Source organism: Coregonus clupeaformis, chromosome 15 (assembly GCF_020615455.1).
Source record: "Coregonus clupeaformis isolate EN_2021a chromosome 15, ASM2061545v1, whole genome shotgun sequence".
In the NCBI taxonomy this organism is placed as follows: domain Eukaryota; kingdom Metazoa; phylum Chordata; class Actinopteri; order Salmoniformes; family Salmonidae; genus Coregonus; species Coregonus clupeaformis.
The window spans coordinates 39,317,250-39,341,222 of NC_059206.1; the positions used below are offsets into that span (position 1 = coordinate 39,317,250).

General features: G+C 46.5%; 1 protein-coding gene across 2 annotated transcripts in view; it reads right to left on the bottom strand.

Annotated features, from left to right (window-relative positions):
• Positions 1 to 3,676: 3,676 nt before the first annotated feature.
• The window catches only part of LOC121582462 (arrestin domain-containing protein 1-like), a 55,381-nt gene continuing 35,084 nt past the window's right edge, over positions 3,677 to 23,973 (bottom strand). For both annotated transcript variants that reach the window (XM_041898263.2, XM_041898264.2), the window contains 5 exons: positions 16,673 to 16,827; positions 16,136 to 16,318; positions 15,756 to 15,932; positions 5,953 to 6,418; positions 3,677 to 5,758 (listed from right to left, as the gene is read on the bottom strand). In XM_041898263.2, the coding sequence (XP_041754197.1) occupies positions 5,691 to 5,758; positions 5,953 to 6,418; positions 15,756 to 15,932; positions 16,136 to 16,318; positions 16,673 to 16,827 (1,049 nt within the window). In that variant the 3' untranslated portion in view covers positions 3,677 to 5,690. The remainder of the gene's footprint in view (positions 5,759 to 5,952; positions 6,419 to 15,755; positions 15,933 to 16,135; positions 16,319 to 16,672; positions 16,828 to 23,973) is intronic.

The following is a 23,973-nucleotide window of genomic DNA, read 5'->3' on the forward strand; positions in this document are numbered from 1 at the left end:
TGTAAAGAAAAAGCCATATCCCAGACTGGCCAATAAAAATAAAAGATTAAGATGGGCAGTCTGAGATATGGCTTTTTCTTTGCAACTCTACCTAGAAGGTCAGCAACCTGGAGTCGCCTCTTCGCTGTTGACGTTGAGACTGGTGTTTTGCGGGTACTATTTAATGAAGCTGCCAGTTGAGGACCTGTGAGGCACCTGTTTCTCAAACTAGACACTAATGTATTTGTCCTCTTGCTCAGTTGTGCACCGGTGCCTCCCACTCCTCTTTCTTTCTTTCTGGTTAGAGCCAGTTTGCGCTGTTCTGTGAAGGGAGTAGTACACAGCGCTGTACGAGAACTTTAGTTTCTTGGCAATTTCTCGCATGGAATAGCCTTCATTTCTGATGAGTTTCAGAAGAAAGTTATTTGTTTCTGGCCATTTTGAGCCTGTAATCAAACCCACAACTGCTGATGCTCCAGATACTCAACTAGTCTCAAGAAGGCACGTTTTATTGCTTATTTAATCAGCACAACAGTTTTCAGCTGTGCTAACATAATTTCAAAAGGGTTTTCTAATGATCAATTAGCCTTTTAAAATGATAAATTAGCAAACACAACGTACCATTGGAACACAGGACTGATGGTTGCTGATAATGGGCCTCTGTACGCCTATGTAGATATTCCATTACAAATCAGCCGTTTCCAGCTACAATAGCCATTTACAACATTAACAATGTCTACACTGTATTTCTGATCAATTGGATGTTATTTTAATTGACAAGAAAATTGCTTTTCTTTCAAAAACAAGGACATTTCTAAGTGACCCCAAACTTTTGAACGGTAGTATGTATGTATGTATGTATGTGTGTGTGTGTGTGTGTGTATACAACTGCGGAAAAAAATAAGAGACCACTGCAAAATTATCAGTTTCTCTGGTTTTACTATTTATAGTTATGTGTTTGGGTAAAAATAACATTTTTGTTTTATTCTATAAACTACTGACAACATTTCTCCCAAATTCCAAATAAAAATATTGTCATTTGGAGCATTTATTTGCAGAAAATGACAACTGGTCAAAATAACAAAAAAGATGCAGTGTTGTCAGATCTCGAATAATGCAAAGAAAATAAGTTCATGTTCATTTTTAAACAACACAATAGTAATGTTTTAACTTAGGAAGAGTTCAGAAATCATTATTTGGTGGAATAACCCTGATTTTCAATCACAGCTTTCATGCGTCTTGGCATGCTCTCCACCAGTCTTTCACATTGATGTTGGGTGACTTTATGCCACTCCTGGCGCAAAACGTCAAGCAGCTCGGCTTTGTTTGATGGCTTGTGACCATCCATCTTCCTCTTGATCACATTCCAGAAGTTTTCAATGGGGTTCAGGTCTGGAGATTGGGCTGGCCATGACATGGTCTTGATCTGGTGGTCCTCCATCCACACCTTGATTGACGTGGCTGTGTGGCATGGCACATTGTCCTGCTGGAAAAACCAATCCTCAGAGTTGGGGAACAATGTCAGTGCAAAGGGAAGCAAGTTTTCTTCCAGGACAACCTTGTACGTTGCTTGATTCATGCGTCCTTCATAAAGACAAATCTGCCAGATTCCAGCCTTGCTGAAGCACCCCCAGATCATCACTGATCCTCCACCAAATTTCACAGTGGGTGTGAGACACTGTGGCTTGTAGGCCTCTCCAGGTCTCCGTCTAACCATTAAACGACCAGGTGTTGGGCAAAGCTGAAAATTGGACTCATCAGAGAAGATGACCTTACTCCAGTCCTCTACGGTCCAATCCTTATGGTCTTTTGCTTTTTTCTTGCTTTGCACGACTTCAGCCCAGCCCCTAGGAGCTTGTTTCGAACCGTCCTCGCCGTGCACTTCACCCAAGCTGCCGTTTGCCATTCTTTTTATAGGTCACTTGATGTCATCCTACGGTTGTTGAGTGACATTCAAATGAGTTGGCGGTCATCCCGGTCAGTAGAGAGTCGTTTTCGCCCTCTGCCGGTCTGTAGCTTTGATGTCCCCAATGTCTGCTGCTTGACCTTGTTCTTATGAACCGCCGTCTTTGAAATTTTAAGGATGGAAGCAACCTGACGCTCACTGTATCCCTCTGCCAGTAAAGCCAGAATTGAACCCTTCTTTTTCTCACTCAAAACTTTCCTTTTCAACTCTTTTGGCATGGTCAATAGTTATTTTTTGATTAATATTACTTTTGAGGTACTATTAGCACTGTTTTTGCCATCCAGCTGGTCCTATTGCAAGAGGATAGTGATGACCACAGCAGTGGTTTTTATACTTTTCCTCGTTAAATAAGATTTGGTTCATGTGATCACCTAATCAGTACCTAATTCAGTAGAATGAGGTGTGCCTGTGTTGGAATTCAACAGACACTGGAATGGAATGGCTGTCATACATGAAGAAATGCTTATTTAAGAAAAATGTGCAGTGGTCTCTTAATTTTTTCCACAGCTGTGTATATATGTATGTATGTATGTATGTATGTATGTATGTATGTATGTATGTATGTGTGTGTGTGTATGTATATATATATATATATATGTATATATATATTCACCAGTATCTAATAAATGATCTGCTTACACTTGTTGCACCTGTTACGCAGCAGGTGTGTCTCCTTAATTTGTTTTTACAGCACTGATTAAGGCATAAGGCCGAAACCTATGCAAAAAAATTATAATCTTTATAGCCCCTTACACTTTCAATTTCTTTCGAGAATGGATTAAGTATATACTTTTTTTGCATTTCGGCCTCCCTGATTTATTATTTTCCATGGTTTTGAGTGTGAGTACCTTTGAACTCAACAGATATTTTTTCTCCTATGCACCAGCAGCCTTCCATTCTAGCCTGAGCGCAAACCCTCATGCTGAATTTCACCTGATAATGATAAAGGCCTATAGCCCACACACCTTGTTGGTGTCATTATCACAGCAGGTGGTGGCACTCAGGACAAAACAGTACAGAGTCTAGAAGTTGGCCCCAATATTTTATTCCATTAGAAAAGATCCAACAGTGTAGCTTTTGTATCATAACAGCTGAACAAAATCAGCATGGAATATTATGTAGTGATAGCGCACAGATTATGGGAAATTATGTGATATTATGTTGCCAAGGCAGGTATGCAAACAGACATAAGCTCTGTGGTCCATATCCTTGTGTGACACAGGGAGGCTGATGGATTCGGGCTAAGCAGTTTCTATGGCAACAGAGGAAGAGCGATGCAGCAGTAAACAGTGAGGTGGTGAGCCCGGAGACGATCACTCAAAAGGCTGGTTCCTCCATGCTCCTCTCACGCTCTCCCCTGTTGCGCCCATTATCTTGGCTACTGGTCACACTCTTTCGCCCATTCCATTGTCAAATCATTATAAGGAAGGCAGCTAAAGTATAGTGTATAATAGTCACACCAAGACATGTAAGTAGCCTTTTACGAATCGGAACGACTCATAGGAGCAGGAGACTGTCTCCTGTTTCTGTAGCATGAGGCCTATAGGATGGAAAAAGTCACAGGCAGAGCGCACGTGGGTGATAGACCCATTTCTTTTGACGGCACCTGAGGTCACCTTTTATTCTCCATCCAACCACTTTTACAGCATCATAACTTTGCCCTTCGGGACAGGTTTCTTATATATAGGGCCCAACAAACCACTTTCCTTTACAAAACCAGTACAAATTATATGGCAGATGATCATTTTATTGGTATACTGTACAATTTGGATTTATAACAAGTTTAATTTTTACATTGATTGACCAGGATGCTACTATTTTTCAGAATATTTTTTCTCTCTCAAATGGCTACCATATGCACCAGAAATCTCTTTACAAATAGAAAAATACGAAACCACACACCCATTTGTGAGGGGAAAAGAAAGTACAATGAAAAACATGTAGGAGTTTATAAAGCTATAGTACTTTCGTAAAGAGAAATACAAACAATGGGGCAGGATTGATAAAGGCAGCATGAAATGACTCGAGAACCAAGCTGCCATAGCAATCTTGTAGCTCAGTTGGTAGAGCATGGCGCTTGCAACGCCAGGGTTGTAGGTTCGATTCCCATGGGGGCCAGTATGAAAATGTATGCACTCACTAACTGTAAGTCGCTCTGGATAAGAGCGTCTGCTAAATGACTCAAATGTACAGTAGAGGTGTAATTTCTATGGTTCTTTCAGATCTGATACCTTATTAGTATAGAGCAGTGGTCTGAACCGCAGATCAATTCCCAATATAATCTGCAATTTATTTTCTGGTATTAAAGGCTGTGACTGTACTATTGGCTACCATTTGAGGAGGAATTGCGTTACATGTATTCCCACAGCAGGTGCTAAAGGTTGTATTCACAGAGTTGTACGAAACATAAGCCACAATGAGGTTGGCCTATACATAAAAAAGGATGCTGTAATTGAGACGGAAACAAGACAGACATACAAAACAAACACTCATACAAACACAGAGTGGATGATGTTGCCTGATGTCTGGCTCTCAAACTGAGATGTCCAACGCTATCAACTACCAAAGACAGGAGGGGCAATCAGCCACACACAAACTGGTACAACTACATACACATTCACACACAAACTGGTACAACTACATACACATTCACAAACAAAAACATATACATGCACAGTTTTCAAACTGTCAAAAAGTGCTGTCTTGTGCTTGAACATTTAACGCTGTTGGTTTTCACACCAACATATTTTTTATCTGCATTGACTGCCATTTCAAAAGCAACAGAAACCCTGAAGACAACTGTCTTCATCACCACATACTAATGTAGGTAGAACAAAAGGAGTTAAGGCCACATATGGAAAATCAACAGATCATCTCCATTTATCCAGGGTAAAAAATGTGCCAGGGTAAAAAAGGTGAAAGAAAAGTTGCTGTTTGCATCAGATGTCATAAATGCATATCAAACCTTGCTACGTCAGTTCCCCTACACACCCAAGAGTACATTGTCCCGCTTGTCTGTTTCAAGATGATGAGGTGTGACAAGATAAGATGCACATTCCAGAAGCCCCTTGTCAGTAGATCACAGGTTGATGGAATATGTCCTTCCTCAGCAGGCATCATTGAACTCCAATCCTTTAGTGGTCTGAAGCTTTTCCAATAGGCTCCATTCTCTTCCGTTGATGGCCACCAGGGGGTAGACATGCTTAGGCCCTCATGTCCAGCTAGGCCACCCCTACTCTACTCATCAAAAGAGGGAGCCACTGCGGTGGAAGTGGTTCGAAATTACAGTAGTGTGCACATTTGGAAAGAAACTACAATAAAGGCCAGATCTTGGTTGTGTTTGAAGGATGAAAAAGGAGACACAAAAGCAGGCCTACAACAATTTCAAGTCATCACAATGCAAGAATATTCACAATTTGTATTACCCACTACGTTTAGTCTCTAATAGACTCCAATTATGGAATATCATACCTACTATAAGTTGTCTCTGATGTGCTCCTATTAGGCACAGGGAATTTGCACTCTCATTCTATCTATATAACATCAGGTCCTTTAAATCAGGGAGAAGGGTAGATGTAACTATAATATAAAATCTGATATGATCCCTTTAAAAATATATATTTTAAAGTAATACTTAGGAGGAGAGCATGTTCTGTCCACTTGGAGAAAGGGTTGCAGTATCCTATTTGTCCTTTTGGGAGTGTAATTGTGGTTGTGAGCTCCATTATGCTCAGTCCCCACTCCTCTAAGGCCTGCTGTTGTTGAAGCTGGAGTTGTTGCTGCTGCAGCTCTCCTCATATGTGGGAGGGGGCTCTGTAAAATACACAGACAAACCAGAGAAACAGTCAGATTATATAGTAGGCCATTGTTCAGTAATCATTGATCATCATACTGACACAGAGGGGATTTATAGAATAAACTCCAGACAGGTCAGCTCATCTTTGACTGGGATAGTTTGTCATGCACAGGGGTGCTGTATTAGGGGAGGGGGGACGACGACGACTCACCATGTGGGTAGTCCCAGGTGCTGTACTCAGGGGGGAGTATGAGAGGACAGGACGTGGGTACTGGGGTGGCGTTTCCCTCTGTGAAGAAGGGGATGGTGGCCCCAGTAGACACACAGAACAGATGCGCCGAGGTGTCATCGGCAGGTTGCTGGCTGTTGGGGGAAGCTACACCGGGAGCGTAGCTGAATGCACTGGGGGACATGGTGGGGGGCTGGCCAGATTGGTCCTGCTGGGAGTGACTCTTTGTGGGGATCTCCTCGCTGACTGAACCCCCTGCACCCAACACCTCCTCCAAGTCCTCCTCAGCCGGGGGTGCGCTCGGGGTAACCCCTCCTGGACCGGTGTTGGGGCTGATGGTTGTTGGGGCTGGAGTTGAGGGCATAGGTCGTGACGGGATCAAGTTGACAGCGATGTTCCCGATGTAGATGGGTAAAGTGACAACTGTCTCTGGGGACTTTAGTGATACCTGCAGCGGTCACAAGACACAATGTAAATGTGTTTATATATCCTGTCATCCCAAGATGATCCTTTAAAGCTCCAATGCAGCTATTCTTATCTCAATATCAAACCATTTATGGGTAAGAATTAAGTACCTTTGTGATTGTTTTAAATTAAAATGGTAAAAAAGAAACAAAAACAGCTTCTTAGCAAAGAGCAATTTCTTAAGGAAGAATTTTGCTAGGACTGTCTGGGAGTGTTCTGAGTGTGGAGGGGAAAACTGAAAACTAGCTGTTATTGGCAGAGAGGTTTGGAACTCTCTTTCTTATTGGTCTATCAACTAATTTACCGCCTGGTGATGTCACCAGGCATGCCAAAACTCCATCCCACCAAAACTGGCTGAAACTTCAGGTGGTCTTTTCAAACAGCTCTTACAGTAAAAGGGCATTTTCATAATTTTAGGGCTGTCCCCAACAACAAAAAAATCTTGCTCGACCAAGAGTCGTCTGTTCGTTCGACCAATCGATTGGACAACATTTTTTAATGTGTATTTTTCCATATATAGACACATCCTATGTGTTTTAATCAAATCAACTATATGCACTGAGCTTGTCTGATGCTTTAAGCAAACTGTTTGATGAAATCATTAAGACACACAAATGACTAGAGGGAGTCCGACCGCAATTGATTTGATTGTGCCACCTGTCTCAGAATTGCTGCACTGTGTTAAAAAAAAGACAGCAAGTGACTGTGACTAACACCCGTTGTCAATCTCTCCTCCCTGCTGCAGCGACCACCATAGAACTTCAACAGTGTGTATCACGCTGTCCGTGTTGCTGGAGCTGCAACATAATTACAGCCATTTCTGACTGAAAAGTTGTTACCGAAATCCCTAATTTGTTTAGGAAAAACAGTCCCTCAACCCTTGCTCTCTTTATGTGACACATGTATGCTTCATATGCACGTGACCAATAGGGCCTGACCTATAGCATATCATAATCACATCAATAAATTGGTTATAACAAACTCTGAACATCGTAACACGTGACCGCAAAATAAATGCAGAGGATGTGATAAATAAACTCAAAGCAGGGGAATGTTTACTGGTTGCTCAGGAGGTAAAGGGGAAGATGTGTGGAATAAATTTGACTAGTTGTGGAAAATACTGGAGATCAAGAAAAATAAGATATGGAGCAAGCACTGCAGGTGCTGTTAGTTTACAATATACTTTTTCAGACTGTTTGGAACAATGTAAAGAACACTAAATAAATGATAAGCATACCAGAGTGTCTGTTGTCATAAAGAAAAGTAAAGCCTTTATTCCAGCAAAGACTAAAAACAGTCACATTCATTCAAGAATGCAATTTCTGAAATGGAATTGTTTAAGCCTATTTATTGTTTACGCTAATTATTCAATGGTTGCTTTGTTATTTTATTTTAAAACTAAAATGCTTGATTGCATTTCACATCATGAATGACTCATATGCTGTGTGATGACATAAATGATTGATTGATACAGCAGACTGTCACGGTTTCGGCCGAGGCTGCCTCTCTCCCTTGTTCGGGCAGGTTTCGGCGTTCGTCGTCTCCGGAATTCTAGCTGCCACCGCTCTATGTTTCATGTTCGTTTGCTTTTGTCTGTTTGTTTCCACACCTGTTTCTGTTTTGGCGTAATTAGTGTCCTATAAGTTTCTCGTTGTGTTTGTCTAGTGTTGTGTGTAATTATTTTCCGTCAGTTGTGTGTATTGCTCGGTTGAGCTTCTCTCCACTACGCTGGAGTATTTTCGCACCTGTTTGTGCGCAGTTACTATTTGTCGCACCTGTTTGTGCGCTGTTACTTTTCGCCTTCGTGCGTATTTTTGCCTTCGGGCAAAGTTGTCCTTTTGCCTTAGTTTGGGCAGTAATACAAGCCTTTGGAATATCGTTCTGAGTCCTGCGTTTGATTCCACTATTGCACCTACAGCACGCCCTGACAGAATTACACACCACCAATGGAATCAGCAGGGGCCGAAGCAGCCCAGACGAGACTGGAGGCCCAGGTTCGGGACCAACGAGATCAGATCCAGCAGATGGGGACCGCCCTGCAGGAGGTGATTTCCACCATCCGAGGCTGGGGTACGCCTCCACCGCCTCCCCTCCCTGCCAGCACCATCGGCCAGCCCGCCCATTCCAGCGCCGGAACCTCGAGGAGTCCGACTATCTCTCCCGAGGGCCTACGACGGAACCGCGGCTGGGTGTCAGGGATTCCTACTCCAGGTGGAGCTATACCTGGCCACAGTGCACCCGGCACCTTCGGGGCATGAGAGCGTGTCCGCCCTGATCTCCTGCCTGGCCGGAAAAGCGTTGGAGTGGGCCAACGCGGAGTGGAGGAAGATCGACGCCACGACGATTACCTCACGACGAGTTCTCCCGCCGCTTCAGGGCGGTATTTGACCATCCCCCGGAGGGGAAAGCGGCGGGGAGCGTCTGGTCTTCCTCCGGCAGGGGAGGAGGAGTGCCCAGGAATTCGCTCTCGAATTCCGTACTCTAGCGGCAGATGCAGGGTGGAATGATCGGGCCCTCATCGATCTATACAGATGTAGCCTACGAGAGGACGTCCGTCGGGAGCTAGCTTGTAGGGACACCAGCCTCTCTTTCGACCAGCTGGTCGACATGTCCATCAGGCTGGATAACCTGCTGGCTACCCGCGGACGTCCCTGCGGAGGGTCCGTCCATTTCACCCTCCAGCGCCTCCGAGCCGTGTCCTATGGAGCTCGGGGGCGCTGGCGCTAGAGAGAGGAGGAGTCGGCAGGCTAGGGGGTCCATCCACTGCACCAACTGTGGTCGGGGAGGACACACCGCGGCTAGGTGCTGGGGATGGCCTCCTGGGGGAGATGACGACAGGTCCCGCACTGGGGATTCCCTCCAGGTGAGTAGGCGCCCCACTCACCCAGAGCTCACTGTTGCCCATTTTTGTATACCTGTCAGTTTTCCACAGGTGGCACCTCATTCCCAGCATAAGGCGCTGGTAGATTCAGGCGCGGCTGGGAATTTTATTGATAAAAAGTTTTGTTTAGCGTTAGGGATTCCCCTTATTCCTGTTGATGTTCCTTTCCCCGTTCATGCCCTAGATAGTCGTCCGTTGGGTACGGGCTTGATCAGGGAAGTCACGGCGCCACTTAGGATGTGTGCGCAGGGGGATCATCAGGAGATGATTCAGCTGTTCCTGATTGACTCTCCTGCGTATCCGGTGGTGCTGGGCATGCCCTGGTTGAGTACCCATAACCCAGCTATTTCGTGGCAGGAGAGGGCTCTGATGGAGTGGTCTGCTCAGTGTGTGGGTAGATGTTTGGGCGTTTCCGTAGGGGCTACCTCGGTGGAGAGTCCAAACCAGGTGCCCGCATTGCACGTTCCACCTGAGTATGGGGATTTGGCTATTGCGTTTAGTAAGGCGAGGGCGACGCGGTTGCCACCCCATAGGCAGGGGGATTGTGCGATAGACCTCCAGGCAGGAGCTGCGCTCCCACGGAGCCATGTGTATCCTCTGTCTCAGGAGGAGAAGAAAGCTATGGAGATTTACATAGACGAATCTCTGAGACAAGGATACATACGGCCTTCCACTTCCCCTGCGTCCTCGAGTTTCTTTTTTGTGAAGAAAAAGGATGGTGGTTTGCGCCCGTGCATCAATTACCGTGGTCTCAATCAGATTACGGTGAAGTATAGTTATCCACTCCCGCTGATTGCGACCATGACTGAGTCGTTGCATGGGGCGCGTTTCTTCACGAAATTAGATCTCAGGAGCGCGTACAACTTGGTGCGCATCAGGGAGGGTGATGAATGGAAAACAGCCTTTAGTACCACCTCGGGCCATTACGAGTATCTGGTCATGCCATACGGGTTGATGAACGCTCCGTCAGTTTTCCAATCATTCGTGGATGAGATCTTCAGGGACATGCAGGGGCAGGGAGTGGTGGTGTACATTGATGACATTCTCGTGTACTCGCCTACCCGTGTCGAGCATGTGGCCCTGGTGCGTAGAGTGTTGCGGAGGCTGGTGGAGCACGACCTGTATGTGAAGGCAGAGAAGTGTCTGTTTTTCCAGGAGTCGGTCTCCCTTTTTGGGTTATCAGTTGTCTGCGTCAGGGGTGAAGATGGAGGTAGACCGGGTGTCGGCCGTGCGTAATTGGCAAACACCAACTACTGTGAAGGAGGTGCAGCAGTTTTTGGGGTTTGCAAATTACTACAGGAGGTTTATCCGGGGTTTTGGACAGGTGGCAGCTCCCATCACGTCTCTGTTGAAGGGGGGTCCGGTGCGTCTGCAGTGGTCGGCCGAGGCGGACAGGGCGTTTGGGAGGCTGAAGGACCTGTTTACCTCGGCCCCGGTGCTGGCGCATCCGGATCCCTCTTTGCCGTTCCAGGTAGAGGTGGACGCGTCGGAGGCCGGTTTAGGAGCCGTGCTGTCACAACGGTCTGGCGCGCCACCTAAACTCCGCCCCTGTGCTTTTTATTCCAAGAAGCTCAGTCCGGCGGAGCGGAACTATGACGTAGGGGACAGGGAGCTGTTAGCCGTGGTACAGGCTCTAAAGGTGTGGAGGCACTGGCTTGAGGGGGGCTCAACACCCTTTCCTCATTTTGACGGACCACCGTAACCTGGAGTACATCCGGGCGGCGAGGAGGCTGAACCCTCGCCAGGCAAGATGGAGTATGTTCTTGACCAGGTTTACTTTTAAGATCACGTACATCCCTGGGTCACAGAATGGCAAGGCAGATGCGCTGTCTCGGCGGTATGACACGGAGGAGAGGTCCGTGGAGCCCACTCCCATACTGCCTGAGTCGTGTCTGGTGGCACCGGTAGTGTGGGAGGTCGATTCTGAACTCGAGCGGGCGTTACGCACCGACCCTAGTCCACCACAGTGCCCGGAGGGTCGGAAGTACGTTCCGCTCGAGGTTCGGGATCGATTGATCTATTGGGCTCACACGTCACCCTCCTCTGGACATCCGGGTATCGGCCGGACAGTGCACTGTCTTAGTGCCAAGTACTGGTGGCCCACGTTGGCAAGGGATGTGAGGGTTTATGTTTCCTCCTGCTCGGTGTGCGCCCAGTGTAAGGCGCCTAGACATCTACCTAGGGGTAAGTTGCTACCCCTGCCCGTTCCACAACGACCATGGTCCCACCTCTCAGTGGACTTTATAACAGACCTTCCCCTCTCCCAAGGGAATACTACCATCCTGGTCGTTGTGGACCGGTTCTCTAAGGCCTGTCGTTTGCTCCCCATGCCGGGTCTTCCTACTGCCCTACAAACTGCCGAGGCACTGTTTACCCATGTGTTCCGGCACTACGGGGTACCCGAGGACATTGTGGCTGATCGGGGTCCCCAATTCACCTCCAGAGTCTGGAGAGCGTTTATGGAGCGGTTGGGGGTCTCGGTAAGCCTCACCTCGGGTTACCACCCGGAGAGTAATGGGCAGGTGGAACGCGTAAACCAGGATGTGGGTAGGTTTCTCAGAACATACTGCCGGGACCGGCCGGAGGAGTGGTCAAGGTACGTTCCCTGGGCCGAGATGGCCCAGAATTCCCTACGCCATTCCTCCACTAACCTAACTCCATTTCAATGTGTGTTAGGTTACCAGCCGGTTCTGGCACCCTGGCAGCAGAGCCAGATCGAGGCTCCTGCGGTGGATGAGTGGGCGCGGCGCTCGGAGGAGACTTGGAACGCTGCACACGTCCACCTGCAGCGGGCCCTCCGACGTCAGAAGGCGAGCGCTGATCTCCACCGCAGTGAGGCACCGGTGTACGCACCTGGTGATCGAGTCTGGCTCTCTACCAGAAACCTGCCCCTCCGCCTGCCCTGTCGGAAACTGGGTCGGCGGTTTGTAGGGCCATTTAAAGTCCTGAGAAGGTTGAACGAGGTATGTTATAGATTACAGCTACCTGTGGAGTATAAGTGTATTAACCCCTCGTTCCATGTGTCCCTTCTCAGGCCGGTGGTAGCGGGCCCACTCCAAGAAGATGAGATCTTGGAGACTCCTCCGCCCCGTTGGACATCGAGGGGGCACCGGCGTACTCCGTGAGATCCATCTTGGATTCGAGACGTCGGATGGGGGGTCTCCAGTATCTAGTGGAGTGGGAGGGGTACGGTCCGGAGGAGCGGTGCTGGGTGCCGAGGAGAGACGTTTTGGACCCGTCGCTCCTGACGGAATTCCATCGGGGGCATCCGACGCGCCCTGCTCCGCGTCCTCCTGGTCGTCCCCGAGGCCGGAGTCGGGGGCGCGTCTGGAGCCGCGCGTCAAGGGGGGGTACTGTCACGGTTTCGGCCGAGGCTGCCTCTCTCCCTTGTTCGGGCAGGTTTCGGCGTTCGTCGTCTCCGAATTCTAGCTGCCACCGCTCTATGTTTCATGTTCGTTTGCTTTTGTCTGTTTGTTTCCACACCTGTTTCTGTTTTGGCGTAATTAGTGTCCTATAAGTTTCTCGTTGTGTTTGTCTAGTGTTGTGTGTAATTATTTTCCGTCAGTTGTGTGTATTGCTCGGTTGAGCTTCTCTCCACTACGCTGGAGTATTTTCGCACCTGTTTGTGCGCAGTTACTATTTGTCGCACCTGTTTGTGCGCTGTTACTTTTCGCCTTCGTGCGTATTTTTGCCTTCGGGCAAAGTTGTCCTTTTGCCTTAGTTTGGGCAGTAATACAAGCCTTTGGAATATCGTTCTGAGTCCTGCGTTTGATTCCACTATTGCACCTACAGCACGCCCTGACACAGACTATATAAGTATTGAAATATAGGCCTAAGTAAATTATGGTATTAAGACTAAACAGGATGCACTCTTAGTCGTTATACAAGGCTGCTATACTAAGCCTACTAATGATAATGACATTACTTATTATTATAATGATGATCATAATAATAATAATAACAATAAGGAGATCAAGGAAAAAGGAGGGTTATTATTATTATAAATAATGTTTTTCTGACAATTTGGAACAGTGTAAACAACACTAAATAATTATAAACAACACCAGACAGGCTGGTCTAACAAAATAAAGTGTAAAGCCTTTATTACAGCAGAGCAGAAATTAAAAACTGCGGAATTTGTGAAATTGTTGTGTGAGGCTTGGTGCTCACTGAATCAGTAGGCTATCAACCAAACACTCAAACAGGCAACAGAAGCAGGATCTGTCTTATTTCTGTAGATATATATGGATGGTTTATAAAGCCAAGCACATTTAACAGTTAGGCGATTGATTATAGACCTAATTAATTTGGAGTTTCCTCTCTCACTTTTCTTAGACAATTAAGGCAAGGGTTGTTTTCTCGTCTCCTAACTCTGCTGCTGCCTCCGCCGCATTGTTCTCAACACCAATATGCTGGTTAACTTTGCTATTATGCACATAGCAACATGGTCTAGGAAAAGGCGGCAATTCAACAGAGCATTGATGTGTTTCAGAACCGCGGACAGTATTCAACGCAAGAGAAAGTGCATTTGTCATAAAATAATATAATCTTTATTTGTGTTGCACCATTGTTCTTACATAATATAACCATATACAGTATCTCACAAAAGTGAGTATACCCCTCACATTTTTGTAAATATTTGAGTATATCTTTTCATGTGACAACACTGAAGAAATGACACTTTGCTACAATGTAAAGTAGTGAGTGTACAGCTTGTATAACAGTGTAAATTTGCTGTCCCCTCACAATAACTCAACACACAGCCATTAATGTCTAAACCGCTGGCAACAAAAGTAAGTACACCCCTAAGTGGAAATGTCCAAATTGGGCCCAATTAGCCATTTTCCCTCCCCGGTGTCATGTGACTCGTTAGTGTTACAAGGTCTCAGGTGTGAATGGGGAGCAGGTGTGTTAAATCATCGCTCTCACACTCCCTCATACTGGTTACTGGAAATTCAACACGGCACCTCATGGCAAAGAACTCTCTGAGGATCTGAAAAAAAGAATTGTTGCTCTACATAAAGATGGCCTGGGCTATAAGAAGATTGCCAAGACCCTGAAACTGAGCTGCAGCACGGTGGCCAAGACCATACAGCGGTTTAACAGGACAGGTTCCACTCAGAACAGGCCTCGCCATGGTTGACCAAAGAAGTTGAGTGCACGTGCTCAGCGTCATATCCAGAGGTTGTCTTTGGGAAATAGACGTATGAGTGCTGCCAGCATTGCTGCAGAGGTTGAAGGGGTGGGGGGTCAGCCTGTCAGTGCTCAGACCATACGCCGCACACTGCATCAAATTGGTCTGCATGGCTGTCGTCCCAGAAGGAAGCCTCCAAGACGACCACTGCCTTGCTAAAGAAGCGGAGGGTAAAGGTGATGGACTGGCCAAGCATGTCTCCAGACCTAAACCCTATTGAGCATCTGTGGGGCATCCTGAAACAGAAGGTGGAGGAGTGCAAGGTCTCTAACATCCACCAGCTCCGTGATGTCGTCATGGAGGAGTGGAAGAGGACTCCAGTGGCAACCTGTGAAGCTCTGGTGAACTCCATGCCCAAGAGGGTTAAGGCAGTGATGGAAAGTGATGGTGGCCACACAAAATATTGACACTTTGGGCCCAATTTCGACATTTTCACTTAGGGGTGTACTCACTTTTGTTGCCAGCGGTTTAGACATGAATGGCTGTGTGTTTAGTTATTTTGAGGGGACAGCAAATGTACACGGTTATACAAGCTGTACACTCACTACTTTACATTGTAGCAAAGTGTCATTTCTTCAGTGTTGTCACATGAAAAGATATACTCAAATATTTGCAAAAATGTGAGGGGTGTACTCACTTTTGTGAGATACTGTACAATTTCAGTAGCACATGTCTTAGACTGATGGACTGTGCCATCCCCACAGCCTCCACAATGGATCAGTCCACCAATCAGACAGGTGTCTTGTACACCATGTTTTTTTTGTTTTTTTGCTACTGCTCAACAAAATTAATCTCGATCGACCATCAGCCTATCGACCAAACAATCGACCAGTCGACTAAATGGGGTCAGCCCTACATCATTTTCACAATTTCACAGTATTTTTCCAACCTCATAGTGTGGAAATAGATATAAAACACAGGAAAATCACGTTTTTGACTGCACTGGGCCTTTAAGTACTGACAAAAATAGCTTTGCCATACTGTATTAGGAACAAGAGATTACCATAGTTATAATCCCTGAACTCAGTAAAGAGACCTCTGAGACTGAGCATGAATTACTTACAGCATACTACATCACAGGTGCATTGGGTTAATAAGAGGATTACAGCAGTATGATACTGTATGAGGAAAAGTGTCTGGTTTATATTACAACTACAACTGCTACAAGTCTGAAGTACCACTTGTGAACAACACTATTAATTGAGTGGATCCCAAAAACTGCACTTCATTGAGGGTGTTACTAACCTGGATGAAGTAATCGATCTCTATAAGGCTGCAGCCGGCCAGGGCAGACTGGGGGAGGGGCGGTACGATGATTTGCTCCCGCCACTCAGCGTGTTTCCCCGCCTTCACTCCCGCCCCCTCTACCTCTGCTATGGTCCGCAGGTCGAACACAGCCCGTTTGGTCTTATAAGTCACTTTCTGATCAGGAGAGAGTCATCAGAATGAAGCCCATCAGACCAACATACAGACCAGACAATACAGAGCAAAGCATCACATCACTTCTTAGAGACAACATACAGTATATCAGCATTTGCCCATAAACCAGTAAGACTATCTGTTTTGCAGGACAAAATAGTCAAAGGAACAACAGCACATGAGACATTAAAGAGGTCGTCGGGTACCTGTATGAGGCTGGCCAGCACACAACCTGTGTCCTTGCCTGACTTGTTGTGGATCTCAGTGGCTAGTCTGATGATCTGGCCTGGTGTGTATCCTCTCTGGTCACTGCAAGCCTTCAGCATGAGGGTGCCCGTCTTCACCAGGAGGTAGCTGAACTTCTTAGTGGTCACAGCATAACTGGGTTGCTGGGGAGAAGCAGTCATAGGAAGGATAAAACAAGCCATTCCAACGGACAAATGAACAGAGCAAAGAAAGAGAGAAATTAGAGCTGGGGGAAAGGAGGAGACCTCCCGTAATCTTTAATTAAAGACGAGATAGTGTTTGTACTGCGCTCATTACGCTGAAATCAAATCCCATAACTATCAAACTAAATAAGACATGATCAAATAAGTGGGCACTCTACGGGTGGTCCACTGTCCTCTTCAGACAGTATCTACTGTTCCAGTAGACAGTCTGTAGCCAAGTACTATATTAGTAATTCCGACTGCATAACAACACAATTTAATTATATTTTTGAGACGGTGTTGACTGGTCTTTACCTCAATGTCGGGCACTTGGTTGAGGTTGAGCAGGTTGAGTAGGTAGAAGGGCCTCTGGGCCTTGTAGTCCTTGGAGAAGCGAGGTGTGTCTATGACGGTTCTCACACGGTAAACAATCTTCCCAAAGGGCCCTTCAAAGGAGGTCGGGGCAGCCACTTGGTTGGGCAGAGAGAAATACAGCTATTAGACAGTGCAAGATTGACCACAGAAAGTTTAAGATTGTATATAAAAATGTACTAATGGAGATAAATAATTACAGCAGCGACATAAACTGCTGTAATTATTAACTACTACAGCAGCGACATAAACCAAAGCTGTTTAATTTCTTTCATAAAGCCTGTGCTGTCTGCAGGTGAAACCTATAAATGAGAATACGAGATTCTGACTAAAACAGAATGGTAGTCTAAAATGGTGGCTGGTCAGTGTGTGTACTTTATCAGAGAAGGGCCAGTCAGTGCTTGGTCTGAGCAGTGAGAGGCAGATAGATCAGATCAGGGGGACAGATACTCAGGGCTCCTAGCAGAGCTGTCACCAAGTGTCTGTGCTGATCTGTCTGAGCTGTACAAATCCCCTCCTAAGAAGACAGGAGGAGGACACAGTTTATTTACAGACTCCAGAAAGGACAGAAGATAGAGGAGGAGATGAAGGGAATGAGGAAAGGAAACTGAAGAAGGGAAAGACAAAAATAACAACTCTGAGAGGTTGGATGGAGAGAAGGAACGGAGAATTACAGGATGAAGTTCAGGACAAACAGAGATAGATATGAGACAGGATGTATCAGATTTTTGGAGAAAAACGTCTATATCCTCAATCCGAATACATTTACAAAGTTCATACTGGGTAATATAAATGTCCATCTTCTGTTTTCAGCTCATGTCTTAAAGCACGACAGGTGCTGACATATTCTAATTGGAATGTATTGTGTCCAATGTCATGCTATGATTTACCCTTTGGCCTTTTAACTAAACACATTATTGGATATTCCTATGAATCATTGGAATAAATAGATGATTCAATATGGTGTATACAGAACAAACAGGTCTCTGGACTTCTCAATATTTTCCATTCCAATTCTGCACTCCTCCTCATTTAAATGAGAATGTCAGTAGTGGGTGCTGCACAGGGTCATTTCCTGCTGTCAATAAGGATTAGTGAGGAGCAGCAGGCTGGATATAAAAGGCTTGGCAGAACAGACACAGACACAGGCTCATGGCCAGAGGGAACCCAGCACCAGGGGCACTTGTCTGACTGAGTCTATGGGCCTGACAAAAAGCTATTCTACCACTTCCTCTTCTCCAGCCTCCTCCACAGAACCAAGGGCTCTTGTTTTTAAGTCTTCACTTGTCAGTGTTTAAGTACATCCACCAATCCTCACAGCATGAACAGCAGTTTTAATGTAGCATCCTATTTGCAGGAGCTCTAGAGCCTAGATGTTAAAGCATCCCCTGTCAGCCCCTGACCCCAACAACCAGCAGGGGGCACTGTCACTGGGTCACGGGGCTCAGTGAGTCTGCCTGGATGATCCCATCATCAGCTCTGTAATTATCATGTCTTCTGCCTGTTCTGTAGACGACGAGGGCGGGAGGAACAGCGGGGGGATGGCAGGGGGCCCACAAGGAGCAATTAAACACTGACAGGACTAAAGGACTATATATGGACATCCCTCCTCACCCCACCGAGCCCAGACAGAGTGTAGCCTAATGGACAGACACTGCACTGTCTGTGCCCTCACACCTGCATGTACTCAAGTTCACAGTACAGTCAAAAGAATTCCGGAGAACAAGGAATAGCATTCTAAATGTCATGTGTTATGACACAAGGGCGTGTCTGTGGCGACACGATATGGCCCTCTAGGATACTGGCACTTGTTTGCTCTGCCTTTGTGTTAGTCCTTGGCCAGCGGTGACTTACATGGCCAACTTTGACATATATCACCCACTTAGACAGGAGATACAGTTGAAGTCAGAAGTTTACATACACCTTAGCCAAATACATTTAAACTCAGTTTTTCACAATTCCTGACATTTAATCCCAGTAAAACTTCCCTGTTTTAGGTCAGTTAAGATCACCACTTTATTTTAAGAATGTGAAATGTCAGAATAATAGTAGAGAGAATTATTTATTTCAGCTTTTAGTTATTTCATCACATTCCCAGTGGGTCAGAAGTTTACATACACTTAATTAGTATTTGGTAGCATTGCCTTTAAATTGTTTAACTTGGGTCAAACTTGGGCCTTCCACAAGCTTCCCACAATAAGTTGGGTAAATTTTGGCCTATTCCTCCTGACAGAGCTGGTGTAACTGAGTCAGGTTTGTAGGCCTCCTTGCTCGCACACGCCTTTTCAGTTCTGCCCACAAGTTTTCTATAGGATTAAGGTCAGGGCTTTGTGATGGCCACTCCAATACCTTTACTTTGTTGTCCTTAAGCCATTTTGCCATAACTTTGGAAGTATGCTTCGGGTCATTGTCCATTTGGAAGACCCATTTGCGACCAAGCTTTAACTTCCTGACTGATGTCTTGAGATATATCCACAAAATTTTCCTTCCTCATGATGCCATCTATTTTGTGAAGTGCACCAGTCCCTCCTGCAGCAAAGCACTCCCACAGCATGATGGTGCCACCCCCTTGCTTCACGGTTGGGATGGTGTTCTTCTGCTTGCAAGCATCCCCCTTTTTCCTCCAAACATAACGATGGTCATTATGGCCAAACATTTCTATTTTTGTTTCATCAGACCAGAGGACATTTCTCCAAAAAGTACGATCTTTGTCCCCATGTGCAGTTGCAAACCGTAGTCTGGCATTTTTATGGCGGTTTTGGAGCAGTGGCTTCTTCCTTGCTGAGCGGCCTTTCACGTTATGTCGATATAGGACTCGTTTTACTGTGGATATAGATATTTTTGTACCTGTTTCCTCCAGCATCTTCACAAGGTCCTTTGCTGTTGTTCTGGGATTGATTTGCACTTTTCGCACCAAAGTACGTTCATCTCTAGGAGACAGAACGCGTCTCCTTCCTGAGCGGTATGACGGCTGCGTGGTCCTATGGTGTTTATACAGTGGGGGAAAAAAGTATTTAGTCAGCCACCAATTGTGCAAGTTCTCCCACTTAAAAAGATGAGAGAGGCCTGTAATTTTCATCATAGGTACACGTGAACTATGACAGACAAATTGAGGAAAAAAAATCCAGAAAATCACATTGTAGGATTTTTTATAAATTTATTTTCAAATTATGGTGGAAAATAAGTATTTGGTCACCTACAAACAAGCAAGATTTCTGGCTCTCACAGACCTGTAACTTCTTCTTTAAGAGGCTCCTCTGTCCTCCACTCGTTACCTGTATTAATGGCACCTGTTTGAACTTGTTATCAGTATAAAAGACACCTGTCCACAACCTCAAACAGTCACACTCCAAACTCCACTATGGCCAAGACCAAAGAGCTGTCAAAGGACACCAGAAACAAAATTGTAGACCTGCACCAGGCTGGGAAGACTGAATCTGCAATAGGTAAGCAGCTTGGTTTGAAGAAATCAACTGTGGGAGCAATTATTAGGAAATGGAAGACATACAAGACCACTGATAATCTCCCTCGATCTGGGGCTCCACGCAAGATCTCACCCCGTGGGTCAAAATGATCACAAGAACGGTGAGCAAAAATCCCAGAACCACACGGGGGGACCTAGTGAATGACCTGCAGAGAGCTGGGACCAAAGTAACAAAGCCTACCATCAGTAACACACTACGCCGCCAGGGACTCAAATCCTGCAGTGCCAGACGTGTCCCCCTGCTTAAGCCAGTACATGTCCAGGCCCGTCTGAAGTTTGCTAGAGTGCATTTGGATGATCCAGAAGAGGATTGGGAGAATGTCATATGGTCAGATGAAACCAAAATATAACTTTTTGGTAAAAACTCAACTCGTCGTGTTTGGAGGACAAAGAATGCTGAGTTGTATCCAAAGAACACCATACCTACTGTGAAGCATGGGGTGGAAACATCATGCTTTGGGGCTGTTTTTCTGCAAAGGGACCAGGACGACTGATCCGTAAAGGAAAGAATGAATGGGGCCATGTATCGTGAGATTTTGAGTGAAAACCTCCTTCCATCAGCAAGGGCATTGAAGATGAAACGTGGCTGGGTCTTTCAGCATGACAATGATCCCAAACACACCGCCGAAGGAGTGGCTTCGTAAGAAGCATTTCAAGGTCCTGGAGTGGCCTAGCCAGTCTCCAGATCTCAACCCCATAGAAAATCTTTGGAGGGAGTTGAAAGTCTGTGTTGCCCAGCGACAGCCCCAAAACATCACTGCTCTAGAGGAGATCTGCATGGAGGAATGGGCCAAAATACCAGCAACAGTGTGTGAAAACCTTGTGAAGACTTACAGAAAACGTTTGACCTGTGTCATTGCCAACAAAGGGTATATAACAAATTATTGAGAAACTTTTGTTATTGACCAAATACTTATTTTCCACCATAATTTGCAAATAAATTCATAAAAAATCCTACAATGTGATTTTCAGGATTTTTTTTTCTCATTTTGTCTGTCATAGTTGACGTGTACCTATGATGAAAATTACAGGCCTCTCTCATCTTTTTAAGTGGGAGAACTTGCACAATTGGTGGCTGACTAAATACTTTTTTCCCCCACTGTACTTGCATACTATTGTTTGTACAGATGAACGTGGTACCTTCAGGCGTTTGGAAATTGCTCCCAAGGATGAACCAAGACTTGTGGAGGTTGGCTGATTTCTTTTGATTTTCCCATGATGTCAAGCAAAGAGGCACTGAGTTTGAAGGTCGTCCTTGAAATACATCCACAGGTACACCTCCAATTGACTCAAATTATGTCAATTAGCCTATCAGAAGCTTCTAAAGCCATGCCATCATTTTCTGGAATTTTCCAAGCTATTTAAAGGCACTTTCAACTTAGTTGAAAGCTGGAATTGTGATACAGTGAATTATAAGTGAAATAATCTGTTTGTAAACTATTGTTGGAAAAATTACTTGTGTCATGCACAAAGTAGATGACCTAACCAACTTGCCAAAACTATAGTTTGTTAACTTGAAATTTGTGGAGTGGTTAAAAAACGAGTTTTAATGACTTCAACCTAAGTGTATGTAAACTTCCGACTTCAACTGTATTGTCTGACACAAGGGGTATTGGCTGACTAAAGCACTTAGAATTAAAGGGAAACTGACGTAATAAGCAACTTCTCCTTTTGAAAACGGCCTACGTGGCGTCAATATGAGTCAAAAGCTACTACAAAGTGTAAATAGGATAATTCTGGTCATAAAGTCAGTCTCGTCCAAAAGGGTGATTTGCGAGATAATTATGAAGAAAAAAATATGTCACGGAATGAAGGGTACCGTAAAAGTCTTCCTTGGGTTGGGTTTATTTCAATCCTTCCACATGCCCACAGCTGGCAGCACCCAAGTAATCATCAATTCGGAGTGCACCGATCGTAATACCCATGGCCAATTTGATTTGACATTCGATATCCCTATGGGGGCTAGTTAAGGACCATCAGTAAATTACACAATGCACATGGGAGAAAATTTCAATGACTTAAAAACCTCAAACCAACTATATATTGTAGAAATTCATATACAAATATTGAAAGCATTTAATGAGACAACTAAAAAGTGGGCAAAATGAAAATATTGTCCCATTTACATTGTGTAATTCATTGATGGTCTCTAACTATACCCAGAGATAGTGTCACGTTCGTTCATAGACGGGTCAGACCAAGGCGCAGCGTGATATGCATACATGTTTATTTGAACCGAATAAACAACGACAAAAACAACAAACTAACGACACGTGAAGTCCAAGGTACACAAACAACATACCTTATACAGAACAAGATCCCACAACCCACTAGTGCCAATAGGCTGCCTAAGTATGGTCCCCAATCAGAGACAACGAGCGATAGCTGCCTCTGATTGGGAACCACACCGTCCAACATAGATCTAGAATACTAGATCCTACAACATAAAACAAACACAACAAGGAATATACACACCCTGACTCAACATATAAGCGTCCCCTGAGTCAGGGCGTGACAGTACCCCCCCCCAAAGGTGCGGACTCCGACCGCACAACATAAACATAACAGGGTAGGGGCCAGGTGGGCATTCCGCCTCGGAGGCGGATCCGGCTCAGGGCGTGACGACCTCTCACTCTTCGCCTCCCTGTTGCGCCCCTGGTCTGGTCTAGACCTCGGCGCGTTGCTTCCCCTCTCCTTCCTCCCACTATACTCCAAGCCCTGTCTGGACCCTGGTGTGGGAGACCCCGAAACTGGAGAGGGGCTGACGTCTGGGTCTGGACTGGAGCCGCTGACCGGAGCTGGACCAGGCACCGGTGGAGTGGACTGCTCAGGCTCCGGACTGGAGCCCGGTGGAGCGGACTGCTCTGGCTCCGGAGTGGAGCAGCTGACCGGAGCTGGATCAGGCACCGGTGGAGCGGACTGCTCTGGCTCCGGAGTGGAGCCGCTGACCGGAGCTGGACTGGAGCCCGGTGAAGCGGATTGCTCTGGCTCCGGAGTGGAGCAGCTGACCGGAGCCGGACCGGGCACCGGTGGAACAGGCACGGGCCGTGCCGGACTGGACACACGCACCACTGGCTTGGTGCGAGGAGCAGGAACAGGCCGGACCGGGCTGGCGATACGCACCACTGGCTTGGTGCGGGGAGCAGCCCGGACTGGCGACGTGCACCACTGGCTTGGTGCGAGGGACAGGATAGGCCGGACCGGGCTGGCGACGCGCACCACTGGCTTGGTGCGAGGGGCAGGAACAAGCCGGGCCGGGCTGGCGACGCGCACCACTGGCTTGGTGCGAGGAGCAGGAACAGGCCGGACCGGGCTGGCGACGCGCACCACTGGCTTGGTGCGAGGGGCAGGACCAGGCCGGGCCGGGCTGGCGACACGCACCACTTGCTTGGTGCAAGGAGCGGGACTGGGTTCCTTTATTAACCCCCGCTCCTTCTGCTGCCTACCCAGCTCCTCTCGCCGTGCCTCTACACCTTCCTTCTGCTCCCTCTGAACCAATAGCCCCCGTAATCTGGTGGCCTCCTCTCCTAACCAGCCGATCCGCCCTGTCACGGCCTCCTGCTGCCTCGTCGTCCACACCGTGTGCCCCCCCCAAAAAAATTATTGGGATTGCCTCTCCACCCTGATCAGGGCCTCCATCTTTCTTGCCAGATCCTCTCTCATCTCCTGCCAAGTCCATCCTCTCTGCTCCTCCTCGGCACACTGCTTGGTCCAGGTCTGGTGGGATCTTCTGTCACGCTCGTAGAAGGATGGGTCAGAC